General features: G+C 46.6%; 2 protein-coding genes across 5 annotated transcripts in view; one reads left to right on the top strand and one right to left on the bottom strand.

Annotated features, from left to right (window-relative positions):
* The first annotated feature begins 546 nt into the window (after window positions 1-546).
* Window positions 547-10,980, top strand: CRABP1 (cellular retinoic acid binding protein 1). The gene is made up of 4 exons (XM_081887842.1): window positions 547-707; window positions 2,473-2,651; window positions 6,015-6,128; window positions 10,616-10,980. Exons 1-4 carry the CDS (start codon window positions 638-640, stop codon window positions 10,664-10,666), a joined length of 414 nt encoding a protein of 137 aa, XP_081743968.1. The 5' UTR covers window positions 547-637; the 3' UTR covers window positions 10,667-10,980.
* Window positions 10,981-16,151: 5,171 nt separating this feature from the next.
* SIN3A (SIN3 transcription regulator family member A) overlaps window positions 16,152-24,204 on the bottom strand; it is a 64,174-nt gene continuing 56,121 nt past the window's right edge. For 2 of the 4 annotated variants that reach the window (XM_081887603.1, XM_081887602.1), the window contains exons 18-21: window positions 22,660-22,752; window positions 20,814-20,908; window positions 19,621-19,933; window positions 16,152-19,166 (exon numbers count right to left, since the gene is read on the bottom strand). In XM_081887603.1, the coding sequence (XP_081743729.1) occupies window positions 18,936-19,166; window positions 19,621-19,933; window positions 20,814-20,908; window positions 22,660-22,752 (732 nt within the window). In that variant the 3' untranslated portion in view covers window positions 16,152-18,935. The remainder of the gene's footprint in view (window positions 19,167-19,620; window positions 19,934-20,813; window positions 20,909-22,659; window positions 22,753-24,204) is intronic. The other 2 variants (XM_081887604.1, XM_081887605.1) reach the window with 2 other exon arrangements.

Here is a 24,204-nt window from a genome sequence, read left to right on the forward strand (position 1 = left end):
CTAGGAAGCCCCCTTGGCCCTCTCCTTTGCGGAAAGGCCGTCGAAGATCGTGGCATCTCTCGGCATCCATGGTCCAGTCCTTGGGGAGGGGGAGGGCAGACACCCACCTCTCCTGCCCCTCCTGGATAGTGGCTTCCCCTCGGCTCCCGAACCTCCCTGCCTCGGTCTCCCAGCTGCAAAGGCGGGGGGGGGTGTGCTGGAGAAGAGCGAGCGACTCTCCTTTCGGGGAACCCCCAGGCGGCAGCTCCCGCGCGCAGGCTGACTGCCCGAATGGCGAGGGGCAGGGGATGATGGATGGGGTGGGTGCTTCTGGGAACGGAGGAGGAAGGCTGCGGGTGGGTAGGTGGGTGGTGGATGGGGGGTGAGGGGAGAGAAGAGGCAGATGGATGGGTGGACGGGAGGCTCCCTGGGGGGGAGCGGGGGTGGGCAGAGCGGAGAGGCGGGGAAAGCGCAGAGACACTTGGCCACCTCGCAAGGTGCCTGCACAGAAGAGGGAGAGAGGGAGAGAGAGAAGGAGGCAGACGCTCAGACGGACAGAGAGAGAAGCGCCCGACGCTGCCTGCCTGCCTGCCTGCCTCGCTCGCCTGCCCTTCCCCTCCTTCGTCGTCGGGTCTCCGGGGCAGCTTCTTCCCCAGCGATGCCCAACTTCTCCGGCACTTGGAAGATGAAGAACAGCGAGAATTTCGACGAGCTCCTCAAAGTCTTGGGTGAGCAAGGAAGGGCAGCCTTGGCCGCTGCGCTTGGAGGGGCCGGGGGGCCGGGAGAGGCTTGGCTGGGGGACTCCAGGGGGCGGAGGGGCTCACCCATTCCCCCACCCCCAAAACACCGCCCCCAGGTCACCGGGCAGGCGGACCCTCGTGCACACGTTTACACGGGAGTCAACGGCGCATTGGAGAGCGGGACGCGACTGGAGTCCCTCGTGGCCGCCGGGTTCCGGGTCTCCCCACGTCCGGGAGCGCGGCATCGGATCCGGACTATCTCGCTCCCCGGACGGGGAGAGTAGCTGCCACGCCCCGTGGGGCTTTACTCCCAGGTAGAAGGTGAACGCGGTGGGTTGAGGCGCATTCACTCAGAAGGATCGCCGCTGTGCTCACCGGGCTTACTCTCAAGTAAATGAGCGCGGGGAGGGGTTCAGGGGGGGAATCAGCGCGGGGGATTCTCTCTCCCTCTCTCTCTTTGGGGATCGTTTTAGGGGGCAGGCTGAGCCTGTGTTCCTGCAACGTTTACATGAACACGTTGAGACTTACTCCTGCGAATGGGCGGATCTGACAATTTTTGTTTCTCTCTCGGTTTTTCCACTCTTAACTTTACATTTCCACATTTTTTTTTAAAAAGTCATCTTGAAAATTCACCCTTTTTTTTACTGTGACTTTCTCCTAGTATACTCATGACTGTATGCTATTCTTGCAAAGCAATCCCTTAATACAATGCCTTTTTGTATATTAGATACCTGAATACATGCCTTTTTTACACACACTGGACTCTGGGATCCACCTCTTTAGGTTCAAATCCCCAGTCCAGAGAACCACAGTGCAGATTCCCAAGGATTGCTTGTGTTGTGGTTCTTGTATTGTTTCGGGAATTAAGGCGGTTGGCCTTAACAGGTGGACTGAATTACATGTCTGCCCCATCCCCACTTTCCCCAACCCCCATGTCCACAGCCTCTGCTCGCAAGCCATTGGGGAAGGGCCCTAGTTAAGCCTTAAAGTACCTGCCTGGCAGGCAGAAGTTTGCAGGCTCAGTCCCCAGCATCACCAGAGAGGGGGGGGGGAGACTTCCTGCCTGGAACCCCAGAGAGCTGCTGCCAGTCAATGCATGCAGTACTGAGCAAGATGAACCAGGGGTCTGACAGGGTCGGAAGCAGCGGTGCTTCTGGATGCCAGCTGCTGGAAACCACAGGGGAGGAGAGAGCACTCTTGTGGGTTTCCCCCAGAGAGGCATCCGGCTGGCCTCTGTTTAGGGTTGGAAGGAACAGCCAAGGGTCATCTAGTCCAACCCCCTTCAATGCAGGAATCATAACTAAAGAATTCCTAGCAGATGCCCCCCACCCCTGTTTGAAAACCTCCAAGGAAGGAGAGCCCCCCACTTTCCCAGGGAGTCCATTCCATTGTCAAAGAGCTTTTATTGTCGGAAAGTTCTTTCTGATGTTCAGTTGGGATCTCCTTCCTTGTCATTTGAATCCATTGGTTTGGGTCCTCCCCTCCAGAGCAGGAGAAAACAAGCTTGCTCCTTCTTCTGTGTGACAGGACTTCAGATATTTGAGGCTGGCTATCTTGTCACTTCTCAGTCTCCTCTCCTCTGAGCTAAACACACCCAACTCCCTCAACCATTCCTCATAAGGCCTGGTGTCAAGACCCTTGATCATCTGGGTTGCCCTTCTGGCCCAACAGGCTCTTCGTGGTCATCTTATGTCCTTTCGGCAGTTAACTTTGTGTTCAGCATCATGGTTCCTCCTCCTTGGTTTTTGCCCAGGGGTCAACGCCATGCTCAGGAAAGTGGCCGTAGCTGCTGCCTCGAAACCACATGTGGAGATCCGCCAGGAGGGGGACCAGTTCTACATTAAGACCTCCACCACCGTCCGCACCACCGAGATCAACTTCAAAGTTGGCGAGAGCTTCGAGGAAGAAACCGTGGACGGGAGGAAGTGTCGGGTAATAAATAACCGCTGTGTGTTACTGCCTTATTCATTTAAGGATTTTGTACTCTGTTTTCCCACTCTATCAATTTATTTCACTATAAAAGTATTCCTATACCACCATCTCATAAAACTTCAGGGCAGTATGCAACAATCAAAAACACTATTAAAAACACAAATGATTATTTAATGGTTGATTTAGCAGCAGCCTAGGACTCATAGGGACGCAGGTGGCGCTGTGGGTAAAACCTCAGCGCCTAGGACTTGCCGATCGCATGGTCGGCGGTTCAAATCCCCGCGGCGGGGTGCGCTCCCGCTGTTCGGTCCCAGCGCCTGCCAACCTAGCAGTTCGAAAGCACCTCCGGGTGCAAGTAGATAAATAGGGACCGCTTACCAGCGGGAAGGTAAACGGCGTTCTGTGTGCTGCGCTGGCTCGCCAGATGCAGCTTGTCACACTGGCCACGTGACCCGGAAGTGTCTGCGGACAGCGCTGGCTCCCGGCCTATAGAGTGAGATGAGCGCACAACCCTAGAGTCTGGCAAGACTGGCCCGTACGGGCAGGGGTACCTTTACCTTTACCTTTAGGACTCAAAGCGGCTTACAGGTAAGAAAAAAAAACATGCAAAGCGCACCATTTAAAACAGGTTAAAACTTCAGAGAATAGACATGCTGAAACAATAGTCACAGGGCAAAACCCACCTGAAATCGAGCCATTTCCACCTGACCAGAGCTGGCCCACCCCTGAGGTGGGTGTGAAGCTCCTCTGTCAGGCAGCAGAGGCACCAGAGGAGCCCAACCCCTGGGCTGTTGCTGCTCATCTCCCCTCCCCTGGGGCAGAGAAGGCAAGCGGCAGTGCCTTGCAGAACAGCCTGGCAAGGGTGGGTGTGTTCTGGTGACAACAAAAGTGGGGGTGAGGGGGGGCACATTCCCCTTTCACCTCAGGTGGCCAAACAGGATGGGCCGGCCCTCCTCTCAACATCTGGAACTCAGCAGGGACAATGCCTTCCTGATTTGTAACGAGGCAGTTCCACAGAGTTGGGCCCACTGCCCAGAAGGCAGGATACTCTGCTATTCATTTATTCGTTATCACATTCTTATCCCACCTTACCTCCAAGGACCTCAAAGTGGTATACGTGGTTGTTGCCACTCCCCATTTTACCCTCACAACAACCCTGTGATGTAGGTTAGGCTGAGCTCCCAGCAGGACACTCAAACAACAATCCCACCTTAGAATTGTAGTGTCATGTATTAATGTATAAACAGAGATGCAATTCTGAGCTGGCTTTCAGAGGTGGAAAAACAAGCTCTGGCTCTTTCCATCAGGGCTTACTCTGAGTTGTGGGGTGCTGACGTGATTTTCTGGGCCTAATGCATTAATCATGTTCCCAGCAGACTAGTAGAGACTGTTCACTGCCTCTTTGCTAACCTACCTCACAGGGTTATTGTGGGGGTCAAATGAAGAGGGGGAGAACCAGGCACACCACCTGGGAGGAAAGATGACATATATGCAAAGCTGAGAGGCATCTTGTCATCTGGGCAGTCCAGGACCTCCAGACACCCTGCCCAGGCTTGCACCCCACCTTCAGTGCTGCTAAGGCAGAAATTTGACTTCACCCTCGGAGATGCCCTCCTTTGCCTCTTGAGACGGACCGATGCCAACAAGAGTTGGCATGCAGTCCAACACTATGCTGCCCAAATCAATCAACATCATCATGGGGGGAGGGCTAGACGACCCTTGGGGTCCCTTCCAACCCTAATCCAGGGGTTCCTTGCTCTTGCCATCAGCCACATAAGATGGGTCCTTTAGAGAGTTGGGACAGATTTCTGAGAGATCATCCTGATTCCAGGGGCAATTAAGGACCATAAAGGCATTGCTGATTGGGATCTCTCCAGTCCAGAGCATTTCTTATTCTAGAAAAGTATTACATCCTCAGGCTGCTACATTTTGATGTGCCGGGATGTGTTTTATCTGTTTGTCACTCAGGGGTGCCAACTTGAATAAAATATTGTGGGGACCAGGTAAGGTCCACCCCACATAATGGATGGCATGAGACAGCACTTGAATGGCAATGAACGTCAGCTTTGAGGGAGCCAGCCCCCTCAAATATTTTGTTGGGGGAGGCAAGTCCCCACAGCCCCACTTTCTCTTTTGTGTTGCCGGGGGGGGGGAGAGAACACCCTGTTATCTTTTATAGCCTTGAATTGATGAGCCTGGATCACACCGCCCTGCATTTTGTTCTAGTTTCCTCAGCAGCAAAGTGTCCCATGGATATTAAGACAAAGGCATTGCTACCCCCAGCCCCCCTGCCTCGCCCCTCCCATTGTTGTCTCTTGTTTGTTAATCAGAAATTCCTTTCCTTCTGGTGTTAGCCTTTCGTGGAGTCAAGTTGAGAGGTACAAAATAGTGACAATAATAGCCATTAGGGAAAGTGGATGGGTCCTCATGGATCCTGACATACAAGAGGCCATTTGCTACCATTTCTCTACTTCGGCTGTTTACACAAGGAAATTTTGCCTAGTTTTTGGGACTGTTTATCCAGCCCTCTGCACCCACCACTTTGAATTGCTGGCTGTCTAGTGGTTTGAGTTGCGTGAGGTGACTGGTGAGCTTTAGGGCAGGGAAAGACAACCTCCAGGCTGCTGCACTTGGGGGCTTCCTAGCTGACCCCAAACCTCTTCTTCTGGGCTCTGCCCCTCCTCAATTTCCACCTTGGTTGGGGTGTATATGTGTGTGAATAGTTTTGGAAGGCTGATTAGGACCCTACCCTGGCAAGCGGGTGGGTAGAGGGGTCCAATCCAGTTTGGCCCCATGCACCTACCAATTGCACTACCAAAGGAAAAAATAGTTAAATGGATCAGGAGTGCCCTCTGTGACCAATCTACTGCACTGCTTGGGAAGGGAAGTCCTGGCAAGTGAAGCCTTTTCCTTGCTCTGTTCATTCTCACCTGCATGCATAGCGCAGGTGAACCGTAGCAAGGAGGAAGAACAGCTCTAGGATATGGGCAGTGGGTCCCTTGCTCTGGTGTGGGCCTGGCCAGGTGACCTTCACACCTGCAAGCATATCAGACCAAGCTAAAGCCCACCCCAAATCTGTTTCATTCAGCTGGTAGTGACGCCTCTGTCACTCTCTGACTGAGCAGATGGAAGCCCGCAGAACTGTTTTGGCATCACAAATGAGCAACTACGAAATGGATGACATCCAGTTTCCATGAGGGAAGGTAGCATTGAGACTTTGATGGGGGCAAGATGAAGATTGAGAAAACAATGCTGTTTAATCTGGATTCTTCAGGCTTGTCATGAAATAATGCAGCTAATCCCTCCCCCCCCCCCGGATGTGCGGATTGTGTGTGTGTGTGGGGGGGTACTCTTTGCTTGCAGAGTTTAGCCACTTGGGAGACTGAAAACAAGATCTATTGCAAACAAACTCTTCTGGAGGGAGAAGGCCCCAAAACATACTGGACGAGAGAACTGGCCGGAGAGGAGCTGATTTTGGTAAGAAATTTTAATTTTACAGGGTTGGGTCTCGATGGTAAGGGTGGGCTTTCCTGGTACATAGAGAAGCCCCCTTTCCCCTGTTGTATTCATGCACTGATGGGAAATGTGTGACCCTCCAGATGCTGGTGGACCCCAATTCCCATCAGCCCCAGCCAGCATGACTAATGGTCAGGGGTAATGGAAGTTGGAGTCCAACAAAATTGAAAGGGCATCATAATGTCTTGGAGCAATACTGCATTTTTTGGGGGGGGCAATTAACATGAAAGTCTTTTGCCAAGGGGCCCACCAAACCCAGGGTCAGCCCAGTAGGGAGTGGCGGGAGTCCCGCTCCCCTCACCTACAGAATACCCTTTGTTGTAAAAAAACCAGACCCAGAACCCTCTGCATTAGAAGTGGCTCCATCATGTCTCTCAAGATCTTCAGTCCTAACCTCCACTTTATTTATTTACTTAAAATATTTACAAGCCTCACTTTCATAAAAAAGATAACAAGGCAGAGTACAGCATTCAGACACAATACAGCAGCCATAACAACATCAGAAATACAGCAAGGGGGGGAGGTTGGTTAAAAAGTTAGATTGCAAAATAATAATAATAATAATAATAAATTTAATTGTCTGCACAGTTGTTGATAAAAGATTCCAAAATGAAAAGCAGGGCTGACTCCTGCTGGCTGACTTCTGGCAGGGAGTTTCACAGGACAGACAAAGTTTGGTCTTTGGTAAAAGCCAAAGGAACCTCAGCCTACACACACACACACACACACACACACACACGCCACAAGTGCTGCATCAGAAAAATGCTGTGGTTGAGGAGGAGCAAAAGGACTCAGGCGAACCTCCAAGGTCCTTGGAAGTTCTGCTCTTGCAACTTCTGTGTCAGCCATAGAAATCTAAAACCTTTGGGAGAGGGAGTTTTTGCGGATTTTTATTTATTTATTTCATAAAAGTTATATGCCACTTGACTGAAAAGAAAAACACCCTTAAAACAATCTACACTAAAAAGAGCAATTTACAACAATAAAACATACAAAAAAGTTTTAATATGAAAACATTAAAATTCACACCAGCATTTCTAAGCACCTAAACAAGCATCAGCAGGCAAGTGCCAAAAAGAATACAGTGAAGGTGCCTGCCTAAAATCAATAGGCAGGGAGTTTCAATGTGTAGGCGCTGCCACAATAAAAGATTCGCAGGAACAGGTATTATGTGGCACCTGCAGGAATGCTAATGCCACTGACTGAAGCAGCTGAGTGGGCAAATGTGGGGGCAAGGCCACCTTGTAGGTAAATTGGTCTCAAGTGGCACAGATTTTGGAACATTCTCCCCCCCCCAACCTCCAATCTCTACTATGACCCATTTTCACAGGAAAGAAACTACCACAGGTTGCCAGGTATTTGAATATTGAATGTTTCCTTAGATAAATTACAAATAAGTTCTCCTTCCCCACCCCACTACACACACAGACTTTACTTTCCTGATGAAAGCAGCCTGAAGCCACATTTTGCAGAGTTCGTTCATTTTTTTAAAAAAAAGTTTTACTAATCTCCAATATATAACAACCACAAAAAAGAGGCGGGGGGGGGGGATACAAAAACAAAATCCCAACTCTCCCCACTTCTTCCTTCAGAATGGATCAATTTAGTTAAATTTTGCCAAAGTCCAATCTGTGATTTTGGTAGTTGCTATTCTTCAGGGTTATCAGTAAGGTGTTTTATAAAAGAATGCCAATTGTCTACATAATTTGTATTATTCAGTGCATGTAATCTCTTTGTTAATTTTTCCAATACAGCAATAATGAGAGATACAGAGATGGTTCAATCCTTTCCAATTCTGTGCCTCTAGTAGGCATGCCGCTATTAAAAGAAAAATAATTAGTTCTTCATAACAAAGTTCAGATTGCCCTTTAAAAAATAGTTAACAATCCCAAACTTGAAGTACATTCCACATGTTACAGCTTATTTCTGTAAATCCCCTCTGCCAGGAGGGCTTTCTGTGTTCACACATCCACCACATGTGAAGTGTGGTACCTATACTATTGCAGCCTCTCCAGCACAATGGTGGGGTAGTTTTATTAATATAACTACACCGTAATGGTGTAGTAATTTAAATGTATCCAAGTTGAAACTGATTTAGTCCACAAATTATACCAATCCACCTCTGCAATCTCTATCCCTGGATCAGATTCCCTTTGTTGTTTCACGGAGTTGCATCCTCCAATTGCTAACTCATTAATTATTTGATAGAGTATACATACATACATACATACATACATACATACATATATAAAATAAAAAAATTCAAAGGATGTTAAAGGTCTTGTGGTATGCAAGTCTTTAATTTTGGTTTGATATGAAATACTTTATTCATTGACCATAAAGCCGTTCCCATTTTTCTCGTTCTTTATTAGCTGAAGCATTTTCAAATAAATAAATTAGTCAATAAAGGTCTTTCTTTCTCCATTTCTGAATAACAGTCTTTTCCTGTTGTATCAAAATTGGGTGCAGTACAAAAGATATCAATGGAGAGACTGAGGGAGTTAATGGAGGTGCCCACATCTTCTTGCTTTCAGAGCTGACTTTGTGCATGGATTTATTAGAGAATCAAAAATGTTTTTATTATGTATTAAACATGGTAGACTCAGTACTCTATATATTTCTATCAAACTCCATTTGCTGCCATAGTTTCTCATTTGTGTTGTGTATTATTCCAATTGCATTTTGAATATGACATTTTTATAAATGAGGTAGAGCAAGCTCCCTACCCCCACCCCAGACTGCAGATAGATCACAGCTAATTGTAATCTGGGTCTTTTACCCTGGTGTACAATGTTTACTATCATCTTTTGCCTTTTAAAAAAATTCTCAGTTGAAATACAGATGGGTAAAGTCTGAAACAAAAAGAAAATTTTTGGTAGAACCATCATTTTCACTGAGACCCTCTTCTCATCCTTTACTTTCCTGATGAAAGCAGCCTGAAGACAAATTTTGCATAGTTCACAGATCACACCAAGGAGGAAGAAAGGTATCTCCAAATCAATTATCATCCAAATCCAGAGGCTTTTGAGCAGTTTGAAAGAAAGATTCATAAGCCCCCTCCTCTCTCTCTCCCTGAGGGAAAAAAAACCATGCCTCAGCTGATTAAAGCCAGTGAGCTGTGGGGCACGGATGAATGAGTGAACATTTTTATAAATGGCATTGCAGAATTGTGAAATTGAACGCGGCTGGTGAGAAGGTTCAACACACAGTTTAGAAGCTTTGATCTCCAGTGGCTGTGACTTTTCAGACTTTGTCTCAGCAGAGCCCAACCCTAATCCCTTGAACATTTCCACACCCACCCACCCACAACAATCTTAAGGATGATATAAAAAGCAGAAGCAGCCATGCTGGCAAATTGAAAAATCCATATTCAGGCAACACGTTATCCCAGATCCACATCAATGCAATACCTTTATTAGGTCACTCAAAACATTACAAAATAGGGTGTTGGCTTCGGGGTCTCTGAGAACTCTTCTTGATGTAGCAGCCATGGAGTGTGCTGGCATCTAGCCAATCCAGGCACCTGACTTCAGTGGGCCCTTGTCAGGGGCCGAATCTTTCATGTGGCAGGTCCTGCCCTGTGGAACTCCTTGCCAAGTGGGAATCTTCCCTGCTTCCTTTTAAAAACCGTGCTCTTCAGAGAGGCCTTGGGGGTTTGCACTTGTTTTTAACAAGTTTGCTAATATGCTGTTGATGCTTTCACTGATATTGTTGTAGTGCTGTGTTTTCACAGCAGCATTATTTTTCTGTGAAAGACAGAAAGAAATAAAGGGAGGAGGAAGGAGGTTTCAAGTTGCCCTCAAGATGACTGAGAAAAACACACAGTAGTAGCTGCTCCATGCCTGAAAATTCTGGGTGGCATTCAACTAAATTTTACTCAGTCACCCTACTTAAATTAATGGACCCAACCTAGCCATCTTCATTAATTGCAATTGGTCTACTCTGAGTAAAACTTAAATACTGCCCATTAAACCCAGGTGTTAGTCAGATCTCTCTAAGAGGTCCTAATTCTATGGGTTAGCTCAGTATTAACATGGGTGTAGCATTTAGTGACGCGGGTGGCGCTGTGGTCTAAACCACTGAGCCTCTTGGGCTTGCTGATCAGAAGATTGGCGGTTCGAATGAGTGCCGCAACCCCAGAGTCGTTCGCAACTAGACTTAACTGTCAGGGGTCCTTTACCTTTACCTAGCATTTGGTGAAAAGTGCTTGTGTTTTTCTAATGGGGAGCAGACAATGATCATGCTATCATTCCTTGCCCTTTCTGAGCAGACCCCCCTTTTCCTCATTGCTCTTGCCTATCCTTGTGCCCAAGTCCTTCTGGGCCCAATCCATATCACTACCCAAAGCAAGAGAGCAACACCCTCCCATTCCTGGCAACAGAGGGAGTCTTGCACCCTTTCTGCTGTCTGATTTGCTTGGAAGTGTCTCTTTTTCTGTTCCCCTCCAGACTTTTGGTGCGGATGATGTCGTATGCACAAGAATTTACGTAAGAGAGTGAAAAGTACCAGCCACCATCGAGCGGGTGGGGGATGAAGAGATGGATTAACAAGCAGATGTTGTGTGAGAGAAATCCTGTGCAGTAAACATCCCTGTGTGTGGCCTACAGAGCAGCCTCGTACGTGACCATACATGTCATCTTGAATCCCAGTCAACCAGCCCATGCCTTGGGCTTTTCACTCTGATTACAAACCCTAGTCCCATTAGAATTGTGTCTCTCTGTGTGCTCCTGATCTCCTTTCCATTCTTTTACTTTGTGTTTTGTAGTTTACAAATTTGTATGATTTGAGCAGTAATTAAATTTATTGAACATAATGCCCAATGCTTTGAAAGGGTTCCCCTCCTCTTCTTTTCCCTCAGCACAAGGAGCACAGCATTCCAGCTAGCCAAGGGGATACCGTGGCAATTGTGGATGAGGCTGGCCCAAAGGCCCAGCTTCTCCTTGAGCTGGAGACCCTTCAAACCTGCAGGGTTTCTGAGCAAGAAAATGAACTGATCAGTCCTAGGAAGCTCTTAGACCGAGTCAGGCCAATGGTCTCCCTAGGATCAGCATTGCCTACTCTGACTGGCAGCTGCTCGCCAGAGTTTCAGGCTGGGCTTTTCCCCAGCCCTACTTGGAGATGCTGAGGATTGAACATGGGGCCTTCTGCATGCCAAGCACATGCTCTGCCACTGAGCCAAGGTCTGTCTCTCGTCCGAAGGCTTTCAGTTCCCTCCAGCAATGAAAAGTTCCAGAGTGAACTCTGCAGGGCTTTATCAATAGAGAGGCTGGTGGCACCTTAGAGCAAAGGGTGCCAATGTGGAAACCTCCAGATGCTGCTGGACTCTTCTTCTTTGGTGATTACTCGTAGCTGAGTAAGATTGCCTTCCATAAACACGGTTTTAACAATGAGTTCGTGACTGTGGAGGCCAATTCTGGATCCACACGTCCTTCCAGTGGGGGCTACAACCCCCATCAACCCCAGCCAGCAGGGCCAGGGCTCAGGGATGATGGGAGCTGTAGTGCAGCAACATCTGGATGGCCACAGGCTTCCCATCCCTAGGTTTACCTCAGGCTCCTCCAAACTCTTTGGCTCTGCAACACTTCAGGCATGCTCTACCCCAAACGAGAGATTGAATGTCCCTCTGGTCAAGCATCCTTGACCCAAAGAGTGTCCAATCAGATTCCTCCTGGAAACCCACAAGCAAGGAAGGCAACATCTCTCATCACTGACTTGAGCCTCCTACGTCCAGGGAGCTATCACAGCCAACATCATTGACAGACCTACCCTGAGGCGGCCTACTTCCCCATTTCAGAGGCATCTCTGACAGCAGCCATTGCCCCATCTAATGCTGAGCTAATTTTGCCTTGGATGGAAACAGGGTTGGGAACCTGCAGCCCACCAACGCTCACCTTGGGCCTGCAACTGGGGCAGATGGGAGTTGGGAATCCAGCCACGCCTGCTTCCCATCACCGAGGAAGTCTTTCTTTGCACAGTCCACAATTAGCTTAAGGAATTTGTTGTCAAAAGGCAGTGCTGGAAACCTGTGGTCCCTACAGACAAGATAATATTTTTCATCCCTGTTGCCTAGAAGATTACAGCTCAGGATTTAGAGTTTGAGAGCATTTAAGGACAAAGCACACTGCTCATGCAGTCACTGTACTTGCCAGGGAGCAGCAGCACACAAGCTTTTTTCTGATAGATCCACTTGCTTTTTTCCATGGATTACCAATTGCTCAATTGTGCTTAATCTCCACAGCTTAGTTCTTGAAAATAACTAAGACGCAATCCTGAGACTAAACTTTAGTCAGCAGCTGGGGGCTTGACACAACAGACAGCCCTGCCATATGAAAATTAAACAAATCCCTGCATGTAGAAATCTATCCCATGAAGAAGCAACATCCTGTGTGTCGTGTCAAGAAGCATCCAAGCACCACTGTCTCTCTCACGTGGTCTTTTCTCTGCGAATCTCATTAGTGGTACCATGGCAGAGCATTTGGTCGATTTAACAGCAATGTGAAAATGACAATGCAAATGAGAAATGATGTGACTATCTAGAATCATAACATACTTGTTCCCATCCACTGAAACCTTTGCACCTCTCCATGGATACAAAACATACATTTAATCTGTTATCAGTTTCAAAGCCATTCAAAACGTATGCCTCATGAAACAAAATGAAGGATAGGGAATGGTTTCCTTGGGTACTTACCCCACCCAAACCCATTTTGTTAAGTGTATTTTATTACTTTTATACATGTGCTAAACATCATTTAAAATACAACAAACAAGAGCAGCTAATCTGTCATCTCTTGAAAGAAGGTGTAATAAATAACTTAAAGTTGGAACCATACTGAGATCCAGTTTATAATGCACGTTAGAGGTTCTGATCCAGCAGGTCTGGGGAGGTGATTTAGAAACTGATGTAGGAGGACAGGGCACAGCCTTCCGCAGACCATTGTGGCCATCTAGTTCAGTACTGTCTGCACTGACTGGCAGCAGCTCTCCAGGATTTCAAGCAGGGTTCTCCCCCAGCCCCCAAGATGGATGCTGGGGTCCAAACCTGGGACCTTCTGCATTCAAAGCAGGTGCTCTGCACTGAGTTGTGCCACTTTCCCACTGTGTGAAAATTGCTGCACAGCTCCTTAAGCCGTTTGACATTTTCTCTTGTTAGGGCAAACTGCTGCCTCATCTACTTTTGACCCTGATCCCTTATGCAAGGGGAAGTGCTTCTCCACTAATTCCAAACAATGCTGCATACTAAAACACTCACAATAGGAGCACTGGCCTGTTAAATTAAGTTTGAATTCATTCAGACTATGTTAATTTATGAATACTTCAGAGACAGCAATTATTAGGGTTTCCCCCCTTTCTTTTTTGCCCAATGCTTGCTGTTAGGATGCCAGCATAATTAGGGGCTAGAAGCAAGCAGCTAATCTACAAGCATGCTGGAAAGAGGATTGTTTGATGAAGCGCTGTGTAATCGGGCACAGCTCCTAAAAATGCCTAACACCTAACGAGTTTAAGGACTTAGGATACTCGCTGAAAACCACTGCCTGTAACACCCCAACTGCGAAGCACAATGGGACACAGGAAGATGCTGGCTGAGGCAAAGCAGGCAAGGTTTGGCTAGAGTTGCAGCTCTCAGACTTGAATAACTTGCTGACAAAAGGGATCTCTTTTTTAACACACAGCACAGAAACAACACAATAAGCCAGGGGTCCCCAAACTAAGGCTCGCGGGCAGGATAAGGTCCAAGGGGCTCGTTTATCTGGCCCGCAGCAACTCCAGCCACCTGCTCTTACTGGCGCTGCGCGGCTGCCCACTTCCAGGTCGGAGGAGCACTGGAAATAGCTTGTGCGCATGTGCGTTGTGCTCACGCGGGTTATTTCTGGTGCACATCCGGGTTGGAGGCCCATGCACATGCACACAAGCTATTTCCGGTGCTCCTTCGACCTGGAAGTGCACCAGAAATAGCGTGTGCGCACACATATGGGCACGCGCTCCCCCACCCTCCGCGCAATTGGCGCTGGAGACACCGGCCCAAGGCGCGGTAAGTTTGCTGACCCCTGCAATAAGCTGCCTTGGAAGAAGGGAGCAATCTTTTCTCCCACATTAAGCAGCCAGACCCTCCTCATGCATCAGCTGGGGTGACATTCCAAAAGGTTTGTCAGCTCCCACTTTCCATGTTGGCTGCGATGAAGAGCAGGCATTGAGGAATGTGAGGTCCTTGGTGTATATGGGGGGGGGGTGCTGGTACCTCAGGGAAACCTGTTCAGGGCGTTCCATATTTGAAGGGAGTCATAAGTTTGGAAAGCTGTCTCAAGAGGCTCCTGACTAAGTGACTCCATCTCAGACTTGGCTTTGGGACCAGAGTTCAGAGTCTCTGTGACTTGCAACTTTGCTCTTGCTGAGCCATCCGGCTCTTCCTCCTCCATGGCACAGTCTTGGCTCACAGTTGGTGTCATGACCCAGGTATGTAAAGTGAGAAACACCCATAACATGAAGAGTGAGAGGGAGTAACAACAAAAACAGGGAAACCAAAATATTGATTATCAAATATTGCATTTTTTAGATTGTGCACAAATGATTTCCCCACCATAAGAGAAGCAGCATCTATAGACAGAGTATGGCTTAAAACAAATTGGAAACTTACAATGTTAAAGCCTTTGAAGAAAGGGATTAACTGAGCACAATCCCTCTTGCTCCCTCCTTTCCAGCTGTTGGGGGCCCTCTGCTGACAGTCTGAAAATCTGCAATAATGAGCGTATCCCAGCCCAGTCATTTCCATCCTTGCCGAATATGGAGTCAAGATGGTGACCAACTTAGTGATGAGGTGCAACAGGGAGAGTAAATGGCTATTATGTGCTGCTTGCTGAACATTAAAGCTTTCCATCTAGGAGCGGACACTTCGGACGCAAGAGACAGCAGACTTGTTTGTGCTGTGCCAGAAAACTTCCCAGACAAATCTGCCTGGCTGCTACTGAAGACGATGGACCAGAAAATCCTGGTCTGGTACCAAGGGGGGGGGAGAGATCTTATGAATTGAACTGCCCATGACAGCACCTCCCTATTCCAAATTTTAATCTAGACTAGACAACTACTTTTAATATTTGCAGCTATGGGACCTCCACGTTAGAGAAAACAGACTAAGAGTGCCGCACTGGAGAGAGAATCTTCCACAGGCTACTTTGTACCTCCAGTAACGAGATTCTACCTTCCAGCACAGCACGTAGCACATCTACACAGATCTTCATTTAGTTGTCTTTTAAGGAAGGGAGGGACTGCGGAGAAATTCTTCAGGAACCTGTTTCGGTTGCACTTCCTGATTCAATACACAAACCAAAACACAGTTAATATTTGAAATCTGCACTTCTTCCAATTTTGCAATGCAGTTCCTCCAACCAAAAAGAAAATTTGTACAAAAAGGGTACATTTGGGGAAAGTGCGTACAAACAGAAAATCAGTGAAAATAATGTACACAATGCATTTTAGATGGGAAAATTGCTTGCAAAAATGCATGTATTAGGCAAAATCATGTACAGTCAACCATACATCAGGAGAAATGCACACAATTTTGTGTGTGAATTTCCTTAAAAAAGAATCACAAAACAAATGTAGAAATGGAACAAACGGAACTTAAGATTGGAAAAATGAGAAAAAGACTGAAACTGAAAATTGCAATTTGCCAAACTAATTAGATGAGGCCATACTTTCAATTCTAAAAGGGACAGGCCCCTATCAAACTTCTTCAAATCAGAATCAAGTATACCAGCACCTTTGTACCATATCTGACAAAAGGGAAGTGCAATCCCAACAACTGAAAACATTTTTGCTCACTGTTGCGCTTGTCTATTGAAGAGAACCAACCCGCTTTGAGCAGTTTTGCACACCAGAGGCAAATGCATGCAAGTCAAGAGCCCAAACAGCACTTTTCAAGTTCACCCAATCAAGACCTCACCAATGTTTTTGGCTAAGTTTGATCAGGAAGGACCACCAAATCTGTACACGAGTAGCCCTGATATTTTAATGGAAATACTGCACTACAGTCAAGTTTACAACATCTGTATAGAAATCACATGAATAGGTGGCAAAAAGGTTCACATTACAGAATACAAAAAGCAATTTAAAATAAGAACGAAAGTATTTTGCTATTTGTACAGGCCAGGACTAGGAGCTTGGAGCTCACAGATGTCAGACATCAGGGTTGGGAGGGTCAGGGGGTGGGGAGAGAGAAATGCTGAATTCTGAAATCCTGCTACAGGAAGGGCAGTGGCCTCCTTTATTTTGCAGCTGCAGGGATTTTTCTTACCCTCAAAAACACTGGGTGAGAAAAAAATCCCACCCTGCTCTACCTGTCTTGTTCAAAATGACACTTGGGCAAAGTGTTTTATCTTCTAACTTGGTAAAAAGGTCTAAACTGATAGTTTAAATATACACAGAAGAGGTACATCTGAGAGGCTGTTGCAAGTGAGGAGCAGGGGAGCAGCACAAGCAAAATGGAACAGGACACAGTAGTGTTGTCATCCCCCTCTTTTAAAAGGGCAAGGGAGGGAGACATGGGTAAGTTAGCTTATTGCTGGCATACCATAAGAACTCCCCAGCTGGGCTTCACTCCTTGCTTTTACCGCTGCAGGTCACATTCCCCTGTGCAAACCTGCCTCTTACTGCAGAGGCCCAACCTTGCACCTCTACACTGTTCTCTTAAGCTACAGGGAAGAAGCACAGGTCCTCTTTTTCTCCTCTCTAATTTCTTTGCCTTGGACCGTGACAACACTGTTCTGAGAGTGTGGACAGCTACTTGCTGGGATACCCGGAGAGATGTAAGTTTGGCGGATTTGGGGAGAAGACAAATACCAGCAAGCCATATTTTTAAAGGTCTCTTGGTTTTGTCACTTTGTACAAGCAACCAACGCCTCCTTGGAGGAGGGCACAAATGTTAGGTTCATTGCCATTTACAAAACCCACAGCAACTTTTTTAAAAGAGAGACCTTCATATCTTCAGTTTTTGTTCGTGCCATCTATAGTAAAAAAAAATGTCCCTGCTTGTGTATGTTACTGGTGAAACCACAAAAGGCCACCCCTCTTTTTTCCTATGGTCTTGCATGGTCTCTCTCTCTCTCTCTCTCTCTCTCTCTCTCTCTCTCTCTCTCTCACACACACACACACACACACACACAAACACTCTTCTCTCTCTCTTGAGCAGCTCTGTCAAATACTGGTTTGGTATTTAGGATATTTTCTTCAACAATGAGAAGAATCACACAAGAAAGCACAATCAACCCCAAACTAGGGAGCTCAGCAACACTTTCAAAAAGTGCAAATTCTCTGAGCTGGAAGACTAGGTGGATAATAAAAAAGCTACCCAGCAAAACAATCTCCCCAAAACAAACAAACAAAAAGAATTTTAAAATTCTGATATATATTCTCATTCATATATCACATAGGCTGTTTAAAATACGAGTCATGTAATCCTACTACACACACATTCTCATTCTCTCTCACACCCTTTCCATGAAGAATTTTTTTTGTTGGGTTGGATACCTCCCTGCCCGCAATTGGTAGCCATACATCTCTCAGAACAGAGTGAGGGAACCAGCAAGAACACATCTTTCTCTGGTAAGAACCAAGATGTATTATTATTATTAATAATAATAATATTTTTGTATTTTTGTATTTATTTATTTTTTACAAAAAGGAACAAGTTTCCACACAAAGCACTACAATGATAACTCCCTTTGGTAGAAAGTGTAATAAAAATGTCTCTGTCACTCTCATCTGTAGGTACTAAAACCTGAACCTGAAGCCACCTGGTACTAAGGTACACAAGACGCTAGTATAGTTATACTAGCACATCAAGCATACTTTTTCTTTAATAGAAAACAAAAAAAAAATTGACAAGTATGTACATTTATTTACAAAAAAAGAGGGGGGAAACCAGTTTAATATAGGTTGTTGCTATTGTGAAAGCTTGTGTTGCCTGTATAGGGGTACTGTGTAGGTGAGAGGAAGTGTTTGTGTGAAAAGCTGGTGCATGGCACTAAGAGAGACTAGTAAACAAGCAGGTTCAAAAAAAAACAAACAAAAAACAAACCCCAAACAAAACGATCATTCCACTGGCACTGGAAAGGACTGACCGATCTTAATGGTTTGTGTTAAGTCAGGCACCCAGATAGCAAGGAAGGAACTGGAGAGAAAAGAGAAGGGGGCAGCAAACTCAAGAACCAATGTTTCCGCCATCTGGACTGCTGAGCCCTGAGAGCCAATGGAAGGTTCCAGAAAGTCTGCTGTCTACTCCTGTTGAAGCTGGGGACTGGGCATTTTGGAGATTCCCAACCAAGATACTCTGGCTGCAAGACTTTTTTTTCCTTTTTCTTCTTGGGGAGGGGGTGTTCAAACACACCACATCTTGTCAGGCTATTCAAAGCCCCCAGTTGTTACTGATGCCCATGTGGCTGGGAGAACGCTGCTGGTGTGTGTACAGGCAAGATGGGCTTCTCTACAGCAACTTGGACACCTCAGCTCCCCTCATGGCATGGAGCATGCGTCTGATCTCAGCCTCTGGGCAGCAGTTCCAGCTTCCGTTTCTCAGGATGGACATTTCCAAAAGTGGCCCCCCTGGGGCAACGAGATGTACCAGCTATGAATTAGTCCAGAAGTGGCTGTTGTTACGGAGATAACAGCGAGGGGCTGGGGAGGAGGCGGGAGGAAGGCATCTTCCTTGTTTTCCTTGATGAACCTGCACGAAATGTGCACCCACAACTTGACCTTTTCTTATCCCCCAGGAGTTTAGGGCGTCTTGAATATTGTGCCATATTTGACACGGTACTTGTTAATGCTCACGAAGTGCAGGTCCTCTGTGTCGCAGGTAGTGGTGCAAGGCACCAAGCCTTCCAAGCCCTCCCCCATTAGCCACTTGCTAGTTTCAGCTGCCATTTCACGGGTCACGTGCTCCTTGGTCCACCTGTCAACCCAGGCCTGGAATCGCTGGTGCAGCCTTTTGCTCACCCTTTCATGGGACTACAAGGAAGGGAGAAAACAAGAGAAAGCTTTAGTGACTGGCATTATGCAGTGAGGCCTTGGTCAGACATGCATACCTGCTTAGCACACGTACAACCAACCCTCTTTTCCCTCCATGTCACAATCTGCATATAGTCTAATGGACACAGGTTTTCTGCCAGAAAAAGTGGCTCCCATTACACATACTAAGTGTACCATTGAAGTGATCCCCCTTTACTGGCAACAAGGCAAGCCAGTGTATGCAGAATACAGTGAGTTCCCAGTTGATCTCCCAGTAAGATACGGACCAGACCCGGACACCTCTGGTCATAAACACAGTTGCACTGATGAAGAGGGATGCAAGCAGAGGGCTGCAGGGGAAATGAAACAAAACACCAGTGTATCCTGGCTGGCTGCAGCTTTCCCTTGGGGAGAAGCCACAGCTGCTCACCTCGCCCGCTTTGCTCAGGCCTACCTGATGGGCACGCAACAGAGCAGTCCTCCTGTACATGTAATCCTCCGATTTGATCACATACACCATCTTGTAGGAGTTGAGCTTGAATTTGCACTCCAGTTTGTCCAAGCTCTCCACGTTCTCCAAGGGCTTCTTGCTGATACCCTCCTTCCCGTCCTTCTCCTGCTGCTCCCGACCCCGCTGACACTTGCGGATCCGCCTCAAGTTCCTGTAAAGCAGAGAGCCCCTGCTGGAATTAGCACCCGCCTCCCTCATCGGGCTGGACGTTGTGGCTCGCGGGGCCTGCTCCTCAAAATCCATCACACTGCTCGTGCTGAATGACGATAAGAGCGTAAGGGATGATTAACACATTTAACGTTGCCGTGGTTGCCTGCATCCTCCTCCACTTGCTGAAAAACTGCTGGGGAAAGGAGCAAATCCCCTCCCAGCAGAGTTCAGCCCAAGCTGAGAGGGGAAGGGTGATTCCCAGGCACTGGCTAAATTGGTGCTTGACCTGCACTGCGGAGGAGAAACTCCTGTTATACATAACCATCCTTTTTTCCTGACCAAAAATGTGATCTTTGATATGCTACCAAGGCACATTCATTCAAAGAATTGCCACAAAAGCTCATGATGACATTTGCTGGCTAGTTTTTCCTCCTCAGTACAGGCAAGCATTAGATCAACCAGTCCTTGTGACCCACTCCTTTCCTCTTTGCTTGCGCCAAGCACTCGGTGAAGGGCCTTCCACCACAAGGAGAGGGAGACATAGACAGACAGCTACGGCTGTTTTTAATGTGTGGATCAGCACTTAGCCACAACCATGGGAGAGCTTCAAAGCTGTTTACAAAGTCTGTACACAGTGCAATTGCATGAAGCTGAAGCAGGGTTGTCCAAGTACATATTAGTGACCACCCCGATCTGAAACATTTCCTATTTCTGCTTTGTTGGGGTTTTTTTTGGGGGGGGGGGGAGCAGCTAAAGTCACAAAAGCAGAGGCCTATAAGGAACTCTCAGACTATTATTATTATTATTATTATTATTATTATTAGCAGCAGCAGCAGCAGCAGCAGCACACAACTGCCACCATGTTCTTTCCAGCTGCCAGTTTTCTACAGTGACCCTAGGAAATGGGGCTATGATATCCAGAGGAAATACATGCCTCAAAATGACCCATTAGTTCTTAGACTAATGCGCAATATCATTTCACTCACCTTGGCAGAAATACTGGCTTCTGGGCCAGCTGTTCCCGTAGTTCAGGAGAGGTAGAATCAGAATTGACATACCGATCCACATAGTCGGTCCAACGCTGAAATAGAACAGAGAATAAAGAGATGCACCAATGAGCTCCCTTTAACAGAGGAAGCTTTCCTACGCTGGTACCCAAGGATGAAGGACCATGCACACAGCCCCACTTCCGAGGAGCTTCAATTCCCCTTCTGTGTCCAGGGCAGCTGCCTACCAGCTTCATCTGGCTGAGACCCTACCTGCCTGCAGACTGTCTCGCCAGAGTGGTACATGCTCTAGTTATCTCCCGCTTGGACTACTGCCATGCACTCTACTTTGAAGGTGACCTGGAAACTACAACTAATCCAGAATGAGGCAGCTAGACTGGTGACTGGGAGTGGCTGCCGAGACCACATAACACCGGTCCTGAAAGACCTACATTGGCTCCCAGTACATTTCTGAGCACAGTTCAAAGTGTTGGTGCTGACCCTTTAAAGCCCTAAATGGCCTCAGTCCAGTATACCTGAAGGAGCGTCTCCACCCCCATCATTCAGCCTGGACACTGAGGTCCAGCTCTGAGGGCCTTCTGGTGATTCCCTCCCTGTGAGAAGTGAGGTTACAGGGAACCAGGCAGAGGGCCTCCTGTGGCGCCCGCCCTGTGGAATGCTCTCCCATCAGATGTCAAGGAAATAAGCAACTATCTTACTTTTAAAAGACATCTGAAGGCAACCGCCCAGAATGGCTGGGGAAATAATAAATTATTATTATTGTTATTATTATTGTTGTTGTTGTTGTTGCTGTTATTGATGTGACACTCATTATTTGTAAAAACAGAGCTGGGGAAACCCTGTCTTATTTGTTTTAGAACAGCAGAGGTATGTGCCACTTGGACTTTAAAGCAGGGATAGAATAATCTGCTTAAAATTACGGTTCAATGGCACAAATGTTACAACATTTATAAGTGGCAACTCACTGATCTTGGTAAGCCAAGATTTTATAGAATTTTGTTAGTGCAAATGCATCTGTAACTTTCAGGATCAAACTTTTGAAGTTTAGTTCCATTTTTGAAAGAACTCACACTCCTTTTCCCTACATTGGTCACAATGAAAGCAGCCTGAACCATTTCATGTTAAGGACAATATATTGCTCTTTCACTTGTATTGCTAAAAATATTGCATTACTCACCCCAAACTTGAGGGACAAAGGACTATAAAAAGAAATAAGATTAGACCCTTCTGGCTTTGGCAGTGATCTTTGGCAATGCACAACAGTATCTTCTATGAGTAGCCTTGGCACTGAATAATTATGTTGTGTGAACCTAAATATTTTGGAAGGACTTTTTGTTTGCTTTCCAGCCTAAGAATGCATGTAGTCATTGTTCCGCATGAAGACGTCATAGAAAAGCACTGGGCAACTAATTATTGGAAACTGTTCGAGGTTCACCTTGTCTTGTTGTTTGTATGTAATGCTTCAAAATGCAACGTTTGGAATTAGGCACCTACTATGGCTAATGTTTTCAGCTTGCTTTTAAAAAATCAGTTATCTAGCGGTCATGAATGTTTCTGACCTGAAAGCACCTCATCAGATGAAGCCTGAATATACTGACTTGCTTGCCTTTGTAAGGAGTTGTGCACGCATATAATCTACTCATATTCTGAAGATAAACAGCAGCATCTGCTTATTACTATACACACATGTTAAAATCTGAAAAAATCCACATAATAGAACCTGGACCTATTTTTACTGCACCTGAAGCGCTTCAGTAAAAATGCATATATAGTCCTTTGATAGCTGAAATTAAGAACCACCAACCAACAGCAGTCCTTTTCTTACCTCAGCCTCAACAGGGTCATCAGAGTTCTCCTCTTCTGTGTCAAGCAGCTCAATAGTTAGCTGAACATGGTCTCTGCTCTGAACAAACATCAACTGCACAACAGAAGACAGTACTTCAGTAAGGAGCTCAATAATCCTCAGAGTTTTTATTAGGTACCCAAGGCCATATACATGCTATACAGGCTGAACTTGGCCCAGCAATGTAAAGCCACCTTGTTAGAGATCGAAGAAGGTTCAGATAAGCAGAGAGCTCACTTGAAAAGTTCTCTGCTGGAAGTCTACAGATGAGTCAGCCACTATCACCATAGCAACCATGAGTTTTCTTTAGGCTAGCAGCCTCCATCAAGAAACTGCATTATTTTGCCCTTAAGGTGAAAGGGAGGGAATTGCCCTGCCGGCTGCTAAGCCATGCTGCAAGACCAGGCTAGACTGCTGAGTCACTAATCCTGCAAGTCCTTTGATTCACGGAGCAGGGGGGCTGGGCATTGCATTTTTAAATTAGTTCTGTGGCTACACTTTTCTGCTTCTCACTACCCCAGCTGTCTTTCTTCAGTTTCTGCTTGTTGCCCAGACTTGCTGACTACAGCAGGAAGCACTTCAGCTACAAATGATGGAGCTGAGTCCATCACCTGCTTCTCTTCCCCCAACCCACAATTTTGGGTTTGAGGGGGGAAAAGAGAAACCAAAAGCTTTATATCAACTTGCTCCAGCATGTAGGGACATTTTTTTAAAAAAAAGGGGGGGGCATGGAAATTGCTGCAGGGAAGCAATGGGAACACAGAGCGAACTTCAGTGGAAGGAAACATTATATTTAACAGCATTTTGATCTCAGGTGCAAATGAAGCTCTGGGTAGTGTGAGTGCAACTAAAGAATGTCCATGCGCAAGGGAACTAGAGAGTTGTAGAGGAGAAAAATAATTGTGAAGAGCTGGTGGAAAAAACTGGGACTTTGGTGGGGCCGCCTGTGTATCTGTAAGGGACGTGGGGGACAACATTTACTTAATAGAAAGAAAAGTGTAAGGGATCAGGACTATAGCTAAGCCATGCTTAAGTCTGTCTAGTGTAGCATTTGGGAAAGTGATGAAGGTGGGGGAGAAGCGAAAGGCACTCTACTGACACCCAAGAAACCAAAATGAAAATGCTAAGAATAGCAATTCAGGGAAATGGAAGCCTCTGCCCGCACACAGGTGAGGCAGCCACCTTCTTTCTATGCTTGTTCAAAACAGAAAGAGTAGCTAATTGGGATCTGACTAAATACTGCTTCTGCCAGCTTGCGTCAAATGTACTATAAATCATTAGAAAAACAACTACATATATTTCACTAGTTAGGTGCTTGTTTGACGGAGCACAACAGCTTACCTGCATGTGGCCAAGAGCATCATTAAGCAACCACTGCTGCATACAAGCCTATAGCACCTTTTGCGATTTGTCTCTATGGCACCGGAACTGGTAGGTGGTTATGCCAATTGTGGTTGCAAGGGGCGATGGCAGAAGCCAGGTGAAATACCTGGTGAATTGCTCAGTAAGCATAAGGCAATTTGGAAA

The sequence above is a fragment of the Podarcis melisellensis genome (assembly GCF_964234715.1).
Source record: "Podarcis melisellensis genome assembly, chromosome: 14".
Lineage (NCBI taxonomy): Eukaryota > Metazoa > Chordata > Lepidosauria > Squamata > Lacertidae > Podarcis > Podarcis melisellensis.